This window comes from Myxocyprinus asiaticus, chromosome 35, assembly GCF_019703515.2.
Source record: "Myxocyprinus asiaticus isolate MX2 ecotype Aquarium Trade chromosome 35, UBuf_Myxa_2, whole genome shotgun sequence".
Lineage (NCBI taxonomy): Eukaryota > Metazoa > Chordata > Actinopteri > Cypriniformes > Catostomidae > Myxocyprinus > Myxocyprinus asiaticus.
In genome coordinates this window covers 29,406,009-29,429,211 of record NC_059378.1, presented here as the reverse complement: position 1 = coordinate 29,429,211, position 23,203 = coordinate 29,406,009, and the positions used below count along the sequence as shown (strand labels likewise).

Sequence of the window (23,203 nt, the reverse complement as noted above, 5' to 3'; positions counted from 1 at the left end):
TTTATGAACTATTCAATTTGTATATAAATTAAACGTTCTTCTGGTAGTAAAACAAAAATGTAAAAACTAAACAAAAAACTAATGTTACGGCTGCATTTTGGGAACCCCTAAAAGTTTCTATATAGAACCTTTCCATCTGGCTCAAAGAACCCTTAAAAAGGGTTCAATATAGAACCTTTTAGGGGTTCCAAATATGAAGACCTTGTCTTCTAAGAGCGTAGCTGCAGGCCGGGCTTCTCCCAGCATTTTCGCTCGGTTTTACAACCTGGATGTCTCCTCTCTCTCTTCCCAAGTGCTTACTGTGAAGGAGAGCTAGACTGTGTATTCTGTTGCTTACTACCTGCTTATTTATACATGGTCATTGCATAAGCCGCAGCCAGTGGTCACCCAAATCTACGCCACAAGGGCAGAGTCTGTACCCTTTAGTCGAATATTCTGAGGAGATAGCACTGTACATCGCTATATATATGCTGATGATACACGCGGGGAGGTGAAGCAATAAGCGCTATCTGCCAAATAAAATTGGCGAGATTTTAAAGTGTTTCAGAGATTGGTTACACCTGCGGAAATAACCCCTAGCGTCAGCAGTGATGCAGCATTTTATTCCCTCCTTTCAGGGAACAAAATATAATTGTTAGCTCAGCTAGTGGGAACTGTGGTTACAATCGTAACCTTATCGTTTCCCTTCACTGAAAATATTTGCATTTTAGAATACAATGCCTCAAAATAGAATTTAATGAACAAATTTTGTTATTTTAATGCAAATAATAATAAAAAAAATAAAATAAAAAAAAGGAATTTTGTTACCATCATAGAAGTCAGTCTTCTACAAAGTCTCAAATCAAGCCCCTTTTATCCCTCAAATGAGGCCCCCACTAGCTCAGCTGAAATGTATTTTCCATGGCAACATAGAATGTAAACAAAAGTTAGTCAAGTGGTATGCTATCTTACATTTTGGTCTTAAATTAGACCAGTCTGAGTTTTTTGTGCAACTGACTGAAAAAGACCAGTCTTAACTCAATATTAGACAACTAACTTGTAAGACTAGTCTAAAACAGATTCATGCAACCGGGCCATTTTGACATCTTCCCTCTGGTCCTCCTACAGCCCAAAAAAACACAAATTCCACCTCCTTCCATAACGCTTTGCGTCAGACAGCCTCTCTTCCAAATTTGCAATTTTCTGCTCACAAGCCTTACACTTCTATCTGAGCACACCAATTTAAATACGAAAGCCTCCCACTTCGTTATATACAGTTGAAGTCAGAAGTTTACATACACCTTAGCCAAATACATTTAAACTCAGTTATTCACAATTCCTGACATTTAATCATAGAAAACATTCCCTGTTTTAGCTCAGTTTGGATCACTATTTTAAGAATGTGAAATGTCAGAATAATAATAGAGAGAATGATTTATTTCAGCTTTTATTTCTTTCATTACATTTCCAGTGGTTCAGAAGTTTACATACAATTTGTTAGTATTTGGTAGCATTGCCTTTAAATCGTTTAACTTGGGTCAGATCTTTTGGGTAGCATTCCACAAGCTTATCACAATAAGTTGCTGGAATTGTGGCCCATTACTTCATACAGAACTGGTGTAACTGAGTCAGGTTTGTAGGCCTCCTTGCTTGCAGACGCTTTTTCAGTTCTGCTCACAAATTTTCTATCAGATTGAGGTCAGGGCTTCGTGATGGCTACTCCAATACCTTGACTTTGTTGTCCTTAAGCCATTTTGCCACAACTTTGGAGGTATGCTTGGGGTCATTGTCAATTTAAAAGACCCATTTGCGACCAAGCTTTAACTTCATGGCTGATGTCTTGAGATTTTCCTTCAATACATCCACATAATTTTCCTTCCTCATGATGCCATCTATTTTGTGAAGTGCACCAGTCCCTCCTGCAGCAAAGCACCCCCACAATATGATGCTGCCACCCCCATGCTTTATGTTTGGGATGGTGTTCTTCGGCTCGCAAGCCTCACCCTTTTTCCTCCAAACACAACGATGGTCATTATGGCCAAACAGTTACATTTTTGTTTCATCAGACCAGAGGACATTTCTTCAAATAGTAAGATCTTTGTCCCCATGTGCAAACTGTAGTCTGGCTTTTTTATGGTGGTTTTGGTGCAGCCTATCAGGTTATGTCGATATAGGGCTCGTTTTACTATGGATATAGATACTTGTCTACCCGTTTCCTCCAGCATCTTCCAAGGTCCTTTGCTGTTGTTCTGGGATTGATTTGCACTTTTCGCACTAAAATACATTCATCTCTAGGAGACAGAATGCAATGGCTTTGTGTTCCCATGGTATTTATTGATACTTGCGTTGTATTGTTTGTACAGATGAATGTGGCCCCTTCAGGCATTTGGAAATTTCTCCCAAGGATGAACCAGACTTGTGGAGGTCCACAGTTCTTTTCTGAGATCTTGGCTGATTTCTTTTGATTTTCCCATGATGTCAAGCATAGAGGCACTGAGTTTGAATGTAGGCCTTAAAATACATCCACAGGTACACCTTCAATTCAGTACACCTCCTATCAGAAGCTAATTGTCTAAAGGCTTGACATCATTTTCTGGAATTTTCCAAGCTGCTTAAAGGCACAGTTAAAGCACACCTATTATGGTTTTTAAACGTGCCAAATTTTGTTTTAAAGGTCTCATACAATAGATTTACATGCATCCAAGGTCAAAAAACACTTTTTTTCCCCCCGTGTCAAAAACAACTCGTTCAATGATCCGTTCTAAAGGATTAATTCTAAACTCCTCCTTTCAGATAGCCTACTCTGCTCTGATTGGTCAGATGTCCCAGTCTGTTGTGATTGGTCTATCGCTTAGTGTAGTGTTTGAGGGCGGGTCAAAGCTGTTCGCAAGCAGCCAATGAAGACCAGAGTTTTTTTTGTTACCAAATGATGTAGGTTAGTACAGGAAGTAAGTCTGGAATTACTAATGACTCGTTTCAGGTGTTCAGAATCGGTTCTTTCTTTTGGGAGTCAATAACTCCATTTGTCGTGCACTTTGATCTTTGAAACTTTGCAGACATTTTTACATTCACAAACAGCTATATAACACGCTACATGAAAGGTAATATTTGAAAAACCATAATAGGTGCTCTTTAACTTAAGTGTATGTAAACTTCCGACCCACTGGAATTGTGATATAGTCAATTAAAAGTGAAACAATCTGTCTGTAAACAATTGTTGGAAAAATACCAATGCACAAAGTAGATGTCCTAAACGACTTGCCAAAACTATAGTTTGCTAATATGAAATCTGTGGAGTGGTTAAAAAAAATGTTTTAATGACTTAAACCTAAGTGTATGTAAACTTCTGACTTCAACTGTATATATTCCACATTCTCCCTCAGATCTTCGACGAGTACCACATTCTTAGACACTTTGGATTGAACCGTCTGTCACCCTATTATCATTGACCACCCCTGGTTTATTCAGACTTTTACATTTTGTAATTAACAGTAAGTTTTCCAGTAAATGCACATTGCTTTTTTCATTTTATAGCAACACAAGCTGTATTGCTACTGAATTAGTCATGTACCATGGTATTTACATTGTACTCTAAAATGCTAGAATACCATGGTACCATATACACAAAAAAATAAAACCTGTACATTTACTTATACGGCCCACCCTAAAAGGCCTGCCAACTTAGATATTAGAGCTGTAGCTGGGCTTGTGTTATTTGTTAAGTAGGCTATCCCGCATGCCAAACCACAGAAATGCCATTCCATTTACTAATTTCTAAAGCTCTCCCACTGAGAAATACATTTTTTATGAGTTACCATTACCAATGTTTATGTAAAAAAAAAAATCACAAGTCATAACCATGCAATGTTGATCAATTATTGGCATGACTGGATATGCACTGCGCAGGCCACAAAACATGAGCAACTAGGTGAGACTCATTTAAGTTCCGACTCATTTCAATTCCATAATCATATTTGTGTTTAACAAAATGCAGTTTCTCTTTTTCGCTAACCTTCGCTAGCATCTTTAATTGGGTGGACCAGCCGTCAATCTGGGTCGACCAATGCCACCCAGGCCACTGGACCTTCAGTAGATTCAGATTGAACAGCTAAACTGGTCTGAGCAACTGGAATTCTGGCTTTTGCTATTTTACTGCATATGACACAGTCAACAGCTTGCTCAACAAGTAAGTTTTGGTTTCCCTGAAGAATTCAGTAAAAAAATAAAATAAAACAGGTTAAGCAATAAACAAATCCACTAAGAAAAACATAAAGTCACATATTTATATTTACATTGGAGCTTTGTAAAAATGAAATTTGAGGACTTTTTTTTCCAATTATAATATTCTACAAACATCAACAAATTAAAGAAAAAGACAGGAATGTCTACCCATTACTTTTAATACGTGTAAACTGTATATACTGCTAATTGGTCATTGACGTGTCTAGTAGATTAAGCCCTATCGTTATAGAAATACAGATGTAAACAGGATATAAAAGATACAGAAAACCCTGAACAGCACCCTGATTACACACTCGGAACTTGGCACGTGTGCCACTGAATACTGACAGCAGAATGCTTGTGAACATGTTTGCTGCCAAGTCAATAACATGTTGACAATACACAAATTATGGACACTTATTATCCAGTGTTAAATGGTAGAAGATTGTATTTTGAATGTGGTATTTTGAATATGCCATAGGAAATTGGACAAGAGCATTATCAACATCAAGTCTCTATCCAGATGCAAATCTGGAACAGTAATTGGTTTTACAAATGCTACGTGACATTAAAAAATTTTATCATCACAAATATTCCACATAATTTACTGCAAAATTGATACCAAAGCTGCTTAAGGAGTCAGGACAGTATGAGAGCTCGGTTTGGTGCATGAGACTTTAGAGAGCAAAGGTAACATCTTGCTTTCTCCGTCATGATCAGCTGGTCTTTTGTCCGTCCACAGACAACAGTTTCCCAAGCTGGAGACATCTGTAGGCATCAAGAGAACAAAATTAAATCATGCTTATGGTGTGACAACAACATTGTAGTGTTGTAGTGATGTGTGCTTCCTTAATTTTACTAGCTTTGTTATGATCTTTATACATGATTTAAGATGCATTTAGACTAGAGCTATCAATCGATGAAATATAAATGAATTGCATGATATGCTGATTAATTCAATTAAAACGCAAATTTTTGCAACATATTAGCTCAGAAAACCACCCAACTGAAGGTAATTCAAAGACCTTCTGGCAGATGAGTAAATAAACATGACATAAAAAGTGGCTCAAGAAGCCAGTACAGTATAGTTTGTTTTATTTTCATATAATTGTACATAAGCCTATCACTGGCATACAATTTGCATCACTCCTTTTTTCAAACAAGTTCACACAGGAGTCAGGATGTTCTCGCGATCCATTTGAAAGTTTTTTCCCAAATTGTTGGCCTATGCACATACACATGCAGATGGACCATTGAATAAATTTCAGCATCTCGTGCCACCCTTTTAGGATGGTGTGAGAAGTTAAAAACTTAACCTGCTCTCGGCAAGTGCGGTTTGGCGAGGTTTGTAGTAGCAGCTGGGGCTGGAGCTTGGCTGACTCACAAAAACATGCTTCGCAGGTGGTACTCCAAGAGTTAGGAAAATCCATGTACAGGTCAGCAGGTATGATTAAAGCTGCGTAAGATTTAAATCTTCGTAAGATTTTTGTGGTTAAAATAAACAAAAGTCCATTGAGTGAGTACATAAAAAATCTGTTCAATACCCTGTCCTTGTCTTCTTACTCCCATTCACTATGGTAAGCCTACAATGATTTTTATTTTGGGCTGTCGGGTCAGATTTGGTGTGAAATCTCAGGCTTATGTCATTCGTCCTTGCGTGTTTACGTCATGTCTGTAATCACAGAAAAGAAGGACCTGCTACTAGGGCTGGGTATCGCCATTCACCTCACGAGACTATACATATTGCATTATACGTCACGATTCAATACATCACGATACAGATTTGATTCAGATTCACAGGTTTTCAATTCCAAAATATTTGGGCATAATTCAGATATAATATCCATTTTGCTTACATACAGAATTAAATATATTCTCTTTCAGCTAATGCTGTTATTAATACAGGGGACCTTCTATTTTTAAATTACAGTAATATTAATTTAAAAAAAATTATTTACATATTTGATCACATTTTAGCTTTTTAAAAATAAACAAAGTTCATGTATTCCATCAATAAATAGGTCTTGAAATTGCATATATTATATTGCACATATATTTTTTGTTACATGTTTAATGTTTATAGGCCTATTTGGGTCAATCAGCCAAGGCTATTTGTTTAAATGTCAAATAACATTAATCTTTCTCATCTTTTTTTTTGTTAATTGTCACCACAATGTTAGGGTATGTGTCTATTGTAGACAGTTGTGTATAGAATAAAAGAGCAACCTTAGGATTTTAAGAATCAGCATCCGGACCCCTGTTCAAATCCCAGGGCGTGCTGAGTGACTCCAGCCAGGTCTCCTAAGCAACCAAATTGGCCCGGTTGCTAGGGAGGGTAGAGTCACATGGGGTAAACTCCTCATGATCGCTATAATGTGGTTCGTTCTTGGTGGGGCGCGTGGTGAGTTGAGCGTGGTTGCCGCGGTGGATGGCGTGAAGCCTCCACATGTGCTATGTCTCCGTGGCAACGCGCTCAAGTCATGTGATAAGATGCGCGGGTTGACAATCTCAGACGTGGAGGCAACTGGGATTTGTCCTCCGCCACCCGGACTGAGGCGAATCACTACGTGACCACGAGGACTTAAAAGCACATTGGGAATTGGGCATTCCAAATTGAAAAAAAAAAAAAAAAGATTCGGCATCCGGATCGTTTAAATGACAATCTTGATTAAGCACAAATCAATATTTTTGCCCGGTTGTGGTTCAAAACGCATGTCCACGAGAGAAACTGTGAATCCTGCAGGCTCAGTTTCAGTTTCTCTAGGCCCTCAAAGAAGCATCTCTGTCTGCAATGAAGAACAGCAGTTTGAGTTTGCAATTATTTAAACAACCTGCTTCTTTTTTTATTGAAACGCTAGACACTGACCTGCAGGTTGAACTGCGATGCACCTCATCACCACATCATGATGCATCACCTTTGTCTATTGATGGACTACACTCTTGAAATGGAATACACAGACTATCATTTAATTGCCAACAAAAGCCTTCATCAGCCAACTAACAAAGGAAAATGCATCTATGTAAACTTCTTCAGTTAATCCAGGATGGACTTCAAAGACATTAGTCATTCATCTTAAAGTTCATAAAAAATATTTTCTTTTTCTTTTTAAAACACTGGACATTAAGGCTTACTTAATTTACAAATGTAAAACCATGACTTGCACTGCACACAAATACAAACTTAAGGACGATTCAAGATTTGATTTTTCAACTTTTAAATGCATTCAACTAAAAAGTAACTCCAACATGATTTAAATAACATGTTTTTTATTAATGTTGGCAACCTGGTTAGAGAAATCAAAGTTCTTTTTATTATAGAAAATGTATGGGTGTGCACAGTATCCACAGTAAAACGAGTCCTATATCGACATAACCTGAAATGCTGCTCAGCAAGGAAGAAGCCACTGCTCCAAAACCACCATTAAAAAAAGCCAGACTACAGTTTGCTCATGGGGAAAAAGGGTGAGGCTTGCGAGCCGAAGAACACCATCCCAACCGTGAAGCATGGAGGTGGCAGCATCATGTTGTGGGGGTGCTTTGCTGCAGGAGGGACTGGTGCACTTCACAAAATAGATGGCATCATGAGGAAGGAAAATTAAGTGGATATATTGAAGCAACATCTCAAGACACCAGCCAGGAAGTTAAAGCTTGGTCGCAAATGGGTTTTCAAAATGGACGATGACCTCAAGCATACCTCCAAAGTTGTGGCAAAATAGCTTAAAGACAACAAAGTCAAGGTATTGGAGTGGCCATCACAAAGACCTGACCTCAACCCGACAAAAATTTGTGGGCAGAACTGAAAAGGCGTGTGCGAGCAAGGAGGCCTACAATTCTGACTCAGTTACACCAGTTCTGTCTGGAGGAATGGCCAAAATCCCAGCTACTTATTTTGAGAAGCTTGTGGAAGGCTACCCAAAAAGTTTGACCCAAGTTAAACAATTTGAAGGCAATTCTACCAAATACTAACAAAGTGTATGTAAACTTCTGACCCAACAGGAATGTGACTGAAGAAATAAAAGCTTAAATAAATAATTCTCTCTGACATTTCACATTCTTAAAATAAAGTAGTGATCCTAACTGACCTAAGACAGGGAATGTTTTCTATGATTAAATGTCAGGTATTGTGAAAAACTGAGTTTAAATGTATTTGGCTAAGGTGTATGTAAACTTCTGACTTCAACTGTATGTGTAGTAGTATAATACAACATTATTGTGTAGTGGATAAAACTATAAGAATAGTCATATTAAAATATGTAAATAAGAGTGTCGTTTATCTTCCTTAAAGCAAGTAATATCTTGGTTAAAAATATTTAATTGAATAACAAAAAAACAAGAGTTTCATCCGCGCAGAACAGCAGTGCCGAAACACAACTAACGTAAAATGTTCCTCTGCAAGTCCCTTGCAACTTTAAGGTTTCAACCTCAGATGTCGATAGAAAGCCTAAAGTTCCTTAGTGCAGCTTTAAATGTGTTAATTTAGTTTAAAAATAAATAAAAAATTATGTATTCAATTTGTGCTAAAGTAACAAGTTAAATTAACAATCCAAATTCTACTAAATACAATTTAAAAGACTTGATTTAAAAAGCATGGCATTTAAAATGTACACTGTTTCTCTATCTATTGGTCATAGCACTTACAGGTAATGGAGAACGCAGTTTAAATGCTGGAGGCATGGGTTTGGTGGGCAGCTCACTCTCATTCGGTCCAAGAATAAATCCTTGATCCAAAACATTCTCCTCCTTTATTACAGCACAAGACGAGACAAGAGACAGTGACCATGCTGTTTGAGCCTGTAACAAAATACAAAAACTGTTTTACAATCTGTTCAGTGATACTGGGCAAAATACAACACCATCAGAACATCAGTTGTACCTTTTGAATTGTTTTTACTGCGAGTCTAGATTGCTGTTTGCGCATAGTGACAGTCTCGCTGCAATCAATGACATCTAGAGCCAAAGATTTACGGACTTTCTTCATAGGAGGCCGGTGCTGTTGACAAAGGAGACATTTTTAATCATTTCAATAAGATATAATGAAAACACAAGGGGCATATGATAAAATAGCAAAAAAAAAAAAAAAAAAATACCAATTGATCCAAAACACAGAATAATATGGGATCATGTTCTCAAATCTTTTGTATGAGCAGATCTGACTGAAAATAATGAAAGCGGTAAATCCATTAAATTTAAAAGCACCTTGCTTTGGAGGTCACGTGACACCATGCGAGAAGCAGACGTGTGAGCGACGAGCTCTGCGCACTTTGCTAGTTTTTTAATTATTTTCATGTTATAATCTGGTGAAATTCGATACACCCAGTTACATATTTGTTCTTTGAGGTAAACATGGCAAATAAGTCAATCCTCTGACTCTGGAGACATTAAAAGACACTTACGTGCTCAAGCTGAAACCTCTGATGGGCCTGCGGACCGGGGACTCGATTTGGATGGCACGGCGGGAGAAGAAATCCAGCGTCAACTGTCCAACATGTTTGTGATGCTGACGAAGGTTGTTGCTGACTTGGAGGATCTCGCTGTAATACGTAGATCGATTACGGCGATGGAAACAAAATTCTCTGAGTTGGTTACAAGAGTGGCAGATGTTGAGAAATGGATCGATAATCTGGAGTCATCGGAAAGGGAATTATCCGCTAATCCGCTCGTGACCAAAATAGACCTGGAAAACATTTTGGAAAAACTGGAAAATCTCCAAAAATAGGAGCCGAAGAAATAACGTACGGATTGTTGGAATTCCTGAGCATGAAGAAGGCAGAGATATGGTGAAATTCCTAGACGAGCTCTTCCGGAGTCTGCTCGACATAACAGGCTATAAGATGGAAATCGAGCGAGCTCACAGAGTCCAGGCTTGCAAATCCGCTGAGGGAGACAGGCCCCGATCAATTCTGGCCAAATTTCTGAGATCATCTGATAAAGATCTTGTGTTGCGTGAGGCAAGGAGCAAATGAAACTTTCTTGGAAGGATCACAATATTTTCTTGTATTTTCATGCAAAGTATTTACATGCCCACAAAAAGGGATATCTTTCATAAAGTCAATGGAATGAGTAAGTTATTTTGGTGATTTTCATGCTGCTCCCGAGTGAGCTTGACTTGTTGAACATACACTTGACTGTCCGAGGAAACTGGACATCTTCTTTTGTTTCTTTTTGTGCTGGTTCCGCCTAGCGGCTGGAGTTTGTTTTGTGGAATATTTTTTTGCAGGACATTGGAAGGATTAGGTCATCTGCTACACTTATGAAACATCCGGCTCACTGAACATTTGTTTGACTGCCCGAGAAAACTGAATGTTTATATATATATATATATACATACACACACACACACACACACACACACACACACACACACACACACACATACACACAACAACAAAAAATTGTGTGTGTTGGTTCCACTAGAGGCTGGAGCTTGTTTTGTGGAATAACACACCTTCGGGACAGTATGTGGATGAATCTACACGTTCTTTGTGTTTATTCTGCCTATTGGCAGGAGTTTGTTTTATAGATTTTCTTCTGTTATGTAATTCTGTCTCACAAAATTTGTATAGAAGCACCGGACTTGAGCAATCAGACAGCAAAGCGGTCGCGGGGACTCTCGTAGGCGTACATGGACTGTTTGAGTTCAGAGGAATGGACGTCGGTTGGCGCTGTTGTGCGTGGGGTTAATGCGCACGTTTTTCTTTTTTCTGTTTGTTTGGTTCTGGGGGAAGTTCGGGGTTGGACTGTTGCACTGATGTTGGAAAGTGGTCTTTATAATCTTGTTTTTGACACACAATCTATTTTTTCTAATATATCAAAATGTCAAATGTTAATATGAGTGGATTATCTCTCTCCACGTGGAATGTGAATGGGCTGGGGCACCCCATAAAAAGAAGTTATTTCTCTTCTTAAACGTAAGAAATATGATATAGTGTTTCTTCAAGAAACGCATCTTTCCCTGCAGGAAGCTGAAAAATTTGGAAAGTTATGGAATGGACATGTTTTCTTTAGTGCTGGCTCAAGTAAGAGCAGGGAAGTCATTACATTGATAAGTAAACATCTACAATTCAAATGTCTCAAACAGATTAAAGATAAATTAGGAAGAGTCATTATTGTTATAGCAGAAATTCAGGGGCAAAGGTTGATTTTGTCTAACATTTACGCACCTAACGCTGATGATCAGGGCTTTTTTATAGATCTTGAAGGGATGTTGCAAGCCGCTGGCACCCTCATGATATAATATTGGGAGAAGACTTTAATCTTTTGATGGACTCAGTCCTTGATCGTAGTGAAGCAAAAGTGTGTAAGCCCACTAGAGCAACACTGACACTTCACAGGATGTGTAAAAATCTTGGTCTTATAGATATTTGGAGACTTCTGAACCCATCTGGTAGGGACTATACATTTTATTTCATCAGTCCATAAGATCTATTCTTGATCTATTTTTTTATATCTAAGTTCCTCATTTCATCTGTTGCGGATTGCTCAATTGGAAACATTTTAGTCTCAGATCACACCTTGGTGAGTTGAGGTGTTGCCACATATGGAGAAAAAGAAATCATATAGTTGGTGCTTTAATGTATCCCTTTTACAAAATCTTTAATTCCAACAAATGTTAAAGGCTGAAATTAATGTTTATATGGAGACTAACTAGTCCTCTGTATCCTCTGTGGGCATGGCTTGGGAGGCACTTAAGGTGGTTCTTAGGGGACGGATCATACAATATCCCTCATTCATCAAAATGTCCAAAGCACAAGACAGCTCGTGGAGTTGGAAGGGAATATTAAAAGTGCAGAGGCAGAGCTGAAACGCTGAATGTCGTCTGATGGCCTCAGAGAATTGACACGATTGAAATACAGATATAATACTATTTTGTCGCGAAAGGTGGAGTTTTGGCTATTCAGGGCAAGACAGTCTTACTATGAGTCGGGGGACAAAGGAGGGAAGATTTTGGCTAGATATATAAAGCAGAGAGAGTCTTTTTTTACTATTCCTTCAGTGAAATCTGCTGGTGGTGAAATTTTTACCACGGACATTGATATTAATAATGCTTTTAAAGATCATGTGGTCAGTGGCGAATGATCAGACTCCGGTCGCTGCCATCTCACTTGACGCCGAAAAGGCGTTTGATATGGTAGAATGGGATTATCTTTTTAAGATTTTGGAAATATACGGATTAAATTACTTTATAGACACCCGGTAGCAGCGGTACAAACAAATGGATTAATTTCAGATTATTTTAATCTGGACAGGGGCACACGGCAGGGTCGCCCTCTTTCCCCATTATTGTTCTGTCTTGCCCTGGAACCATTAGCAGCTGTGATAAGAAGGGAAGATGATTTTCCAGGGGTGGTGGCAGGAGGTGTGGTGCATAAGCTTTTACTTTACGCTGATATTTTATTATTTGTCTCCAACCCCACTAGATCTATGCCTTACCTTCACAGAATTATTAATACCTTTTCTAAGTTCTCAGGATACAGAGTCAATTGGTGTAAATCCGAAGCTTTGGCTCTGACAGCGTACTGCCCAGTAACGGCTTTTCAGCCAGGCGCCCTTCAGTGGCCCAAACAGGGCATTCAGTATTTGGGCATTTTAAAACCAACAAATTTGTCTGATTTAGTTAGTTAAATTTTGACCCCTTAATAAAAAGTTTGAGTGATGTGGGCAGGTGGGCTTCATTACATTTATCTATGATTGGGAAGGTTAATGTTATTAAAATGAATTGTATTCCAAAATTCAACTACCTGCTTCAATCTCTCCCTGTAGATGTCCCTCTCTCTTATTTCAAACAATTTGATAGCATAGCGAAGTCCTTCATTTGGAATGGTAAGCATGCCAGGTTAAATTTCAATAAGTTACATAGGCCGATTGACAAAGGTGGGCAAGGCCTACCCAAGATTTTGTTTTATTATTATGCATTCGGTCTCAGACATTTGGCTTATTGGTCTCTTCCACCTGAGAGAGCCCCTCCCTGGTTTTGTATTGAACAGGAAGTTCTTGCCCCTATTTCGCCATTGCAAAGACTTTCTATCAAACTAACCGGAGAAGTCACACTCCGTTGTCTCTCATTTGCACTCGGTGTGGACAAAAGTGTCCAGAGTGTTTAATTTGGACATTTATTTAAATGTTGCCTCGAGCATATGGCTGAACCCCAAATTATGTATCAACAAGTCCCCTTTTTGCTGGTCAGAGTGGATTGTGAGGGGGGTTACTACACTCGGTGACCTATATGAGAGTGGAGTGTTGAGATCCTTTCAAAATTTGGTTAAACTTTTTAGGATTCCCAGATCTCAGTTTTATAAGTATTTACAGCTGCGCCACCTGCTCTGTACTGTTTTTGGGAGTAGTTTACCCCCTAAAGCGGCAGATACTCTGGGAGTGGTGATTACTGCTTTTGGAAAAGGTCATGAGGCAGTGTATTACTCCCTGCTAATTCAGAGTCTGGGGGACGGAACTTCAACTTCTCTTAAGAGATTATGGGAGAAAGATCTACACTTGGTATTGGAGGAGGGAGTGTGGGCTAGGATTTTAAATAACATCAAGTCTGCATCTAGAGATGCAAGGGTTCACCTTATGCAATTCAAGATTTTACATAGAGTCAATTGGACCCCCTGTAGATTGCACAGGCTTGGTCTTAAGACACACCCACTTGCTGCCGATGTCAATCAGAAGATGGAGACACAACCCATGTCTTTTGGGGATGTGTTAAGATCCAAAAATTTTGGTTGAAGATTCAGAGTTTTATGTGTGAGGTATTGGGCTTTCAAATTTGATTTAGCCCCAGACTCTGTATTTTAGGAGATGGGGCAGTCATTAATTTAGAGAATAAGCATGTAAAAAATTGGGTCCTATCTAGTATTATGATTACCAGACAGATAATTTAAGGGGCTGGAAGTCGGCTGGAGCGCCCCCATTTCAGGAGTGGTGTTCGGAGATGGCCAGGGTGGCAGCTTTTGTGGGGGGGGGGGGCAGCATCCAGAAGACTGGGAAGTTGAGACCTGTTTGTGGAGAAATGGGGCAAGTAACTTTCTTTTTTGGAGGGCTCTTGGGGAGGGACAGTGGAGAGAGAGGTGTAGTAGATGTGTGTGTTTATTATATATATAATATATATAAAAAAAATTTAAAAAAATAAAAAAATGACAAAGGTTAGCAAATATCAAATTTGGGTGAACTACTTCTGTAATGGTACACATCTGCTTCTGCTTTAACAAGAAAGAACTGCTTTTACATGACAGAATCTTTACTCCATACTCTCTCTTACCACTTGTTTGCGTTTCTTCCCAGTAGGAGTTTCATCTTCTACTATCAGCTCAATTCCTGCCTCACTGCGCAACACTTCTTTAAGGTCCTCCTCTAAACTCGGGGTTGGAGGCTTAAAAAGAGAACAAAACAAAAATAAGACATGTTTTTATCATTTCATTCTCACCGTAATAGGGTTGCACAATTAAATAAATAAAAATTTACTAAAGCTGCTACAATTAATTAATCATTAAAAGTGTCTATTGCAGCATTTCCATTTAAATCTAATCCTGTTGTGCCAAAGGTTTCTATTCAGATGTTCAAAATGTTTGTGCTTTAATGCCAGCTTTCCACATAAAAATATATGGCAAATGAGAAATTTTTAAATTAGCCCATCAGCAATGACACCTGGTAATAATGAGCAACGTTTAAGCAGTCTGATGCATGGTTTAGGTTTCACCTCTTGTGGTGCATCAAGATTAAAATATCAATCGAAATAATCAATAATCTGGATTTTTGTAATAATCGTGTAGCCCTTACCCAGCATCAAAACTAGAATATCAAACAGGAGGTTGACTGTCTGTGCAAGTAACATTCGTACACTAAATCAGTTTTGTCCTTAACATGTACAGTACAGAAGGCTTTTGAATGTGATTTCATTACCAGCGGCCGCAAGGGGCCGTATTTCTCCATGGCATTTTTAAAAGGAGTGGGAGTACGGGGAGTGGTGTCCAGATCAGACTTGTTATTTGGAGTAATAAACCTACAGAAAGAAAGAAAAAACTACTTTTGAATTCAAACATTTTGAAAAGGTCTATGTGACAGTAGAGGCTTCGGACACATACAGGGAATTCTCCTTCTGTATGAGTGGAGTTTTATCACGGTGAAGGGGTGTTGTGACAAGGGCCTTCTGGCTGCACACTGGAGTTGATGTCAGAGAAGGATTCTCCAGGTCCAGGGTGTCCTGCTTGGTCCACATATTGAGGAACTGTGAAGAACATAAAAATATAATTGAGTCTTTGAGGCAAATCATGGTCAAATACTAAATAGGCATTTGCTAGGTCGATCTGCATGGTTGCTAGGGTGTTGCTAAGGTGTTCTGGATGGTTACTAATGCTGTCAAATGAAAACTTGAATATTCGTCTAATTTAAAATAAAAATGCACATTCGAATGCGAAAACTGTGCATTCGAATTTTAGATGTGTGTCACATTTGCACACGGCATTGATAGATGGTCCGGTTAAACTCTTGAGCCTTTATTTTGGCTGAGCTTTTATGGAACATGAAGGAAGATGTTTGTTTGTAGTTGAGTTCACAATGACCGTTTATGGCAGAGAAATGCTCTCATCCACTCTTCTGTCCACAAACACCCAGTGGTATGGGGTTGCTTTAGATTTGGATAGTAACTTTTAGCAGCCAAGCATATTTGGAAACACGGAAAATGTGCAATTAGTTCATCTAGAGTGGTGTAAATTTAACATGCTCATCTCATTAGCCTCACGCATATATGTGTTAGAGTATGAGAACAAAGAACAGAAAACAGCGCTGCACACGGGTGCAGTCCATTTACGTATTTATTTAATTAAATCACAGCCCTTGCGGTTTACTATTAATTGTTCAGCCCCATTACCACTACTGCCTGGAAATATTTCTACCATTTATACAACTTTAATGAAAAACACTGTGGTACCACAACTATTTTGAAGCTTGAGTACCGTGTCACTGCTATACTGTGCAACACTAAGAACTGACTACTGAAGCGTTTCTTTTCTCGTTTTACTTTTTTAAAGATTGACTTAAGATCTGAGAATATGACTTTAGTTTAAAATGAAATGCATTTTTATAGGTATGTTCTTTGTGGTAATAAGGATTCATACAGCTTTTTAAGAGTGAAATTCAAGCACTTTTCAAGGTACCTTAATCATCTTTTTCAAGCACCTCAAAGCTTTGAATATTATCCAATTCTAAATGTTAATTGACAAAAATGCAATGATAAAAAAGTAACTTCTGTGATTTCAAACATTGCCCAATCTATAAAAATTAAAGTTTCAAGAATTCCTTTAAATCCAAAGACAGCCAAGACTGGAATCCTTAATATGATTACAACCAAAGTCTTGCATTAACACATAGACACAGTCTGAAAAACTGGTTATCTATATGGCATGAATTACCATGGGTGAAAACAATCCTGGTTATAGTTACTTATTCATTATCATGTGGAAAATGAAAAGAAATATCAAATAGATTTGGCTATTTTTAAAGAAAGTTTGTGTGTGTGTGTGGGGGGGGGGGGGGGGTGCTCTTTATAAGCTATACATTTATATTGAAATGTGTAGTTAGAGGTTTGTATTTCTTTACATATTAAAGAGCACACCCAATTAGTTCCACACAATAATGTAAAGATATTCTAAACTGATTATGCAAAAAAACAACACTGGTATTGGATCGGGATTGGCCGATACTGAGATTTCAGATATCAGAAGAGAAAAAGTGGTATCGGTGCATCCCTAATTGTGCATGTGAAAATGCTCTTATATTCACTATTAAACATAGCCATGAGTTCTACTGACGATTTTTTATGATGCGACTTCAAGCGTTTAAGTGATCTTTGATCACGATCATTTATTTTTTTTTTTTTTTTTGGCCATGCAGTGTATGTCTCATTTAAAAGCTTGGAATTTGGACTTGCTGCTATTTAAGGTTTGCTGATGTAACATGAACCAGAAATGTGCTTATAAAACAAATGTATGCTGATTTGAATGAGAAATAAAATGACAATACACTTGCATAAATTGTACTGATGCCCATTTATGAGTGTTTACGGTAGAAAACACTCATAAACAAAAATGCCACAGGCAGTCAGAAATTCTCAGCCACAAGCAAATAAACTGTAACAAATTATCGGCAAAAATATCGGCTGTAATTCCATTATCAGCACGATAATAATATTTGGATTTTCCCGGTTGTTGGCCAATAATATATCGGCCACCAATATATCGTGCATCCCCACTTAGATGTATGATTTCCTTATTTGTTGATCGCTACTCCGCACAGAGATATTTTATTTCTCCTCTTCCAGCCAGCTGTCATTGAAACGGCACTCTGGCATGTTGATGGAAGCAGGAGATGCAGGTATAATTTCTTTGGCGCCAATCTACTACAGTGGAGACATGCAGTCCTACCTTGTGAGCGACATCAGAGCAAGAGAGAAAGAAGCGGAGCAGCGCACATGCGCTCCCGCGCTTACGAGACACCAAAAACATAATGACTGTACAAATTCGAAATAATTTTAGATCGTTTATATCAGTCAACAACCTAAGGGGAAAAAACAAGCATTTTCAAGGAACATATTCAAAATTAATGCATATTTCAAACCTTGAAAACCTAACTGTGAAAATCAAGTATTTTCCAAACTTTCAAGACTCTGTCTGCGACACCATCCCATTCATTTTCAATGAGAGCACAGCGACTTCCGGTGACATGAGCTGTCGCGACCGATGGTGACAGAGATCGCCTTGGGGAGCGACAAGACAAGTTCAGAAAATATCAACTTTATGCAAATGACGAGCGACATTCGCGAGCGACTACCAATGAGAGAAGACAGAGGAGCTCACGTCATCCGTCTCCAGGCAGGGTGAGTGTGAGATACTGGAGTCGACTTGAGTGCAGGCAAGATGGAGGAGAAGTTAAAAGTTTCTCTGAGTGATTTCACTGTTCTATATCATTTGTCTTTAACCACATACATAGTTATGGCCTAATAAAATGATGCGTGGAAAACTGTGTCGGCATTCTGTGTGAGTTTGATTCATATATTGATATAACGTTCGTCTTGTTTAATGATATGATGCATTAAGTACTGCTGCAGGTCATATAAAATGTTTTCCCCTGCAGAATGTGCATTTTTAGAGGCAAAAGAACTGATTCCTTGTAAAATTAATATGATATCTTAGCTTTATCAGCAGTATCATCTGTACACAGCATTTCAAATGCTACTATGGCCAGTTGAGCAGTCCACCAATAACGTTAAAACGGTGGCAACAGTAGGAACGACCACCAGCGACACAGATTGCAAAGTCTAGTGACATGCCACCCGCAGTGTGAACGGGGCTTGAGTAATACTACAATATAACTAGGTGTGCCCTCTTGTGGGCTTAAAGGGATTGTTCACCCAAAAATGAAAATTCTCTCAACATTTCTCACCCTCATGCCACCCCAGATGTGTATAACTTTCTTCTGCTGAACACAAATTAAGATTTTTAGAACAATATCTCAGCACTGTTGGTCCTTTCAACGCAAGTGAATGATGGCCAGAAATCTGAAGGTCCAAAAAGCAGATAAGACTCCAGCAGTTAATTCCATATCTTAAAAAGCTATGTAATGGGTATGGGTAAGAAATAGATATTTAGGACCTTTATTACTATAAATCTTCACTTTCACTTTCAGTTTCACATGTGAAAGAGAAACTAAACATGCGCCACATGCGACATTCAGATGTGAAAGTGAAAATGGAGATTTATAGTAAAAAAAGGACTAACATATTGATCTGTTTCTCACCCATACTGATCATATCGCTTTTGAAGATATGGACTTAACCACTGGAGTCATATGGATTACTTTACTGCATCTTTTATCTGCTTTTTGGACCTTCAGATTTCTGGCCACTAGGGATGTCCTGATTAGTGTTATATATAATACCGATTATATGGTATATAATACCGATATTACCGGCTGATATATTAGCCTTTCACAGATATATCGGTGTATATGTTTTCCGATATGCGCAGATATGAAAACTTTTTTTTTTTTTCAGAACATATAATGCAGAAAACAATGCTTGGGGGTGATTTAAAATTGATGTCATAACATAGTTTGTCCAGCAGAGCACGCTCTGACTCCATTGTTTACAGAGCTGAGCTGACGTGGTTCTGCTGACAGTACAGAGTTAAGCGGTGTCTTCACGGTAAGTTGCTAACTAGTTTGTGAAATACATACTGGGAAGTTAATGAACAATGACCCCATCATTTTCCCTTTTCAGTATAACTAATATAACGTTAACCCTGTCCCTGACAACCATGTCACTCATGTTTATCACATCTGTTTGCTGTTAGCCAGCTATAGTTTGTCAGTTCAGTCAGTAACGTAGTAGATTGAAAGGTAAACATCACAGCATTTTTTGCAGCTCAGCAGACAACGGTGCGGTAGTGGATTGTGTCTGTTGAGTGTTGATTTTACACTACGTTGTTACCTAGTTGGTGAGACGCAGTGCTGGAAAGTAAATAAACAACGTCCATCTTTTACTCTCCATGACAATGAGCCTATAGCTAACTAGCTAACCACGTAGCTAGTTTCATACCTTGTCAGCTGATTGGAAGCTAATGTGTAAACATGTATTCACCAAACTGTTTTTTTCAGGATTCGAAGATTGGTACCCTCTTCAACCGAACAATTCCAGTCGTTGCATTTACAAAATGTAATATTTAAGTCTGGTTTTCCACCGTTGAAAGTTTTCCCTGAACTTGTATATCGCAGAATACGGTGCAACACCACTGCCGCTGTTTATCTCTTGACTCGGCAGCAGCGAACCATGAGTTATTGTTTGTGACTGTTTTGGCAGTATTAAAATAGTCAACATTTGACTGATACTAAACAGTACTACTGATGTTTATTTAGCTTTTTTTTATTTATTTATTTAAATGGTCAGCAATTGACTGATACTAAACAGTACTGATGTTTATTTAGCTATTTATTTTATTTGAATGTATTCTTTATTTAAATGGTCAGCCATTGACTGATACTAAACAGTAATGATGTTTCTTTAGCTATTTATTTGAATTTATTCTTTATTTTAATGGTCAGCCACTGACTGATACTAAACAAACAGTACTGATGTTTATTTAGCTATTTATTGTATTTTTATTTATTCTTTATTTAAATGTTCAGCCATTGACTGATACTAAACATACAGTACTGATGTTTATTTAGCTATTTACTGTATTTTTATTTATTCTTTATTTTCTCAGTGTTCATTTCTAGAATTGGTTGACAATATATAATGTCAAATATTCTTTGATAAAAATATTTAAGGCGGCAGCCTTCTGAGTACCTTTGCATAGTCATATTGGTGCACAATATACATAGAAAAGGTCTGTTTTCATTCCAGCTCAAAAATTATCTATATCGGCCACCATATCGGTAATCGGTGAATTTCCCCCTCTAAAATCGGTATCGGTCTCGAAACTCCCATATCCTCTAGTCCCGATACCATTTTTTTTTTTTTTTTTTTAAACGAGTACCGATACTTTATTTCTAATACCATTATTAGAAACTTTTATTTCGAATAAAGTACCGATACTTTATTCGATACTGAGTCCGATACCTGTTTTTTTTTCCCTTTCTCTGAAATCCATCAACAGATTATTTCATTTTTATCATCAACTTGGTGTTTAAATAAATGAATTAACTAAAACTTTAATCAAATGAAAAATAATTAATTTTCAACATACTGTATTATTTTTTTTTTTATCAGATGAAGTGCTTACATACAGAACCTCACAGCACAATTCAAAATATAGCATTGGAGTAATATTTTGTCAAATAAAGTGCTGCATAAGAGCATCACAGATATTCCTTAAATATATACAATTACCATTGAATTATTATTATTATTAGTAGTAGTAGTAGTAGTACAGTTAATATTACATCAAAATCAAATCAAATCCCTTTATTGTCACTCAACCATATACACAAATGCAACAGTGGGTGAAAGTCAGTGGCGCCATGTGAGAAGTCGTCGTGTGAATCACTAGCTCTGCGCACTTTGCTGTTTTTTTTAAAATTATTTTCATGTTATAATCCGGTGAGACTCAATACACCCAGTACATATTTGTTCTTTGAGGTAAACATGGCAAAGAAGTCAAAATCCTCGGGCTCTGGAGACATTAAAAGATACTTACGTGCTCAAGATGAAACTCTGGGCTTGCAGACCGGGGACTCCATTTGGGCAGCACGTCGGGAGATGAAATCCAGCGTCAACTGTCCAACATCTCAGTGATGCTGACGAAGGTTGTTGCTGACTTGGAGGATCTCGCTGTAATACGCCGATCGATTACGGCGATGGAAACAAAATTCTCTGAGTTGGTCACGAGAGTGACAGAAGTTGAGAAACGAATCGATTATCTGGAGTCTTCGGAAAGGGAATTATCCGTCGTGGAAAAACTATTTGGAAAATAGGAGCCGAAGGAATAACATACAAATTGTTGGAATTCCTGAGCATGAAGAAGGCAGAGATATGGTGAAATTCCTGGACGAGCTCTTCCCGAGTCTGCTCAACATAACAGGCCATAAACTGGAAATCGAGCGAGCTCACAGTGTCCAGGCTTGCAGATCTGCTGAGGGAGACAGGCCCCGATCAATTCTGGCCAAATTTCTGAGATCATCCGATAAATTTCTTGTGTTGCACCAGGTGAGGAGCAAAGGAAAGCTTTCTTGGAAGAATCACAATATTTTCTTGTTCCTGGACTTTGCGAATGCGACGAGAGAAACGCGATCGATTCAAGGAATGTAAGAAACACTTACATCAACGGAAGATTGCTTTTGCACTGATGTTTCCGCCCAAACTGAGAACAGAAACGAAGGACGGTCGCAGGGTATTTACATGTTCAAAGCAAGCACTGTCTTTTATTAAAACAATGGGTAAGCCATTTGGGATTTTTCATATAGCTCCAGAGTGGATTAACTCGCTGTACTTCCTCTGTACTCGTCAGAGGAAGCTGGGCGCCATTTTTGTTTTTTTTGCGCTGGCTCCGTCTAGCAGCTGGAATTTGTTTTGTGGAATGTCTCTTTCAAGAAACTTTTGCATGGACAGATGATCGCTTTTACACTGAAGTTCCCGGCCAGATTGAGAATGGACACTAAGAATGACTGCAAAATATCTTCATGCCTACACAAAGGATGTCTTTTATAAGTTGACGGACTGAGTAAGTCATGGTGTATTTTTTTAATTTTATTTTTATGCAGCCTCCGAGTGAATTTGACTCGATCAATACACACTTGACCATTCGAGAAACCGGGGCGTCGGTTTTGTTTTTTGTGTTTTTTTTGTTTTTTTTTGTGTTGGTTCCGCCTGGCGGCTGGAGCTTGTTTTGTGGAATAACACTCTTTTGGGACAGTTGTGGATGAATCTGTTTGTTCTTTGTGCTTATGCCTCCTGTTGGCTGGAGTTTGTTTTTGTGGAGTATTTTTAAGGGACATTAGAATGATTACGTCATCTGCTGCACTCATAACAGATTGCTAACTGACACTTGTTTGTCTGTCCGAGAAAACTAAACGGCTTTATATCAGCTGGAATTTGTTTTGTGGAGGAACTCACCTTTGAGACAGTTCTGTGAATGAATCTACATGTTCTTTAAGTTTATTCTGCCTATTAGCTGGGGTCTGTTTTACAAAGTATTTTCTGTTATGTAATTTTGCCTCACAAGATTTGTGCAGAAGCACCGGACTTGAGCAATGCGATGGCAAAGTTGTCGCGGGGACTCACGTATGCGTACATGGACTCTTTGAGTTTAGAGGGATTGACGCCAGTTGGCGCTGTCGTGCGCGGGGTTAATGCGCACGTTTTTCTTTTTTTCGGGGGAAGTTCGGGGTTTGATTGTTGTAATAATGTTGGAATGTGGTCTGTATAATCTTGCTTTTAACACAATTTATTTTTTCTATTATATCAAAATGTCAAATGTTAATATGAGTGGATTGTCTCTCTCCACATGGAATGTGA

The 23,203-nt window shown here is 38.3% G+C and overlaps 1 protein-coding gene across 4 annotated transcripts in view; it reads right to left on the bottom strand.

The window, feature by feature from the left end:
- Positions 1 to 4,248: 4,248 nt before the first annotated feature.
- Positions 4,249 to 23,203, bottom strand: part of LOC127425938 (myb-related protein B-like) — a 42,581-nt gene continuing 23,626 nt past the window's right edge. For all 4 annotated transcript variants that reach the window (XM_051672288.1, XM_051672290.1, XM_051672289.1 and 1 more), the window contains 6 exons: positions 15,279 to 15,421; positions 15,097 to 15,196; positions 14,456 to 14,566; positions 9,074 to 9,190; positions 8,839 to 8,991; positions 4,249 to 4,968 (listed from right to left, as the gene is read on the bottom strand). In XM_051672288.1, the coding sequence (XP_051528248.1) occupies positions 4,840 to 4,968; positions 8,839 to 8,991; positions 9,074 to 9,190; positions 14,456 to 14,566; positions 15,097 to 15,196; positions 15,279 to 15,421 (753 nt within the window). In that variant the 3' untranslated portion in view covers positions 4,249 to 4,839. The remainder of the gene's footprint in view (positions 4,969 to 8,838; positions 8,992 to 9,073; positions 9,191 to 14,455; positions 14,567 to 15,096; positions 15,197 to 15,278; positions 15,422 to 23,203) is intronic.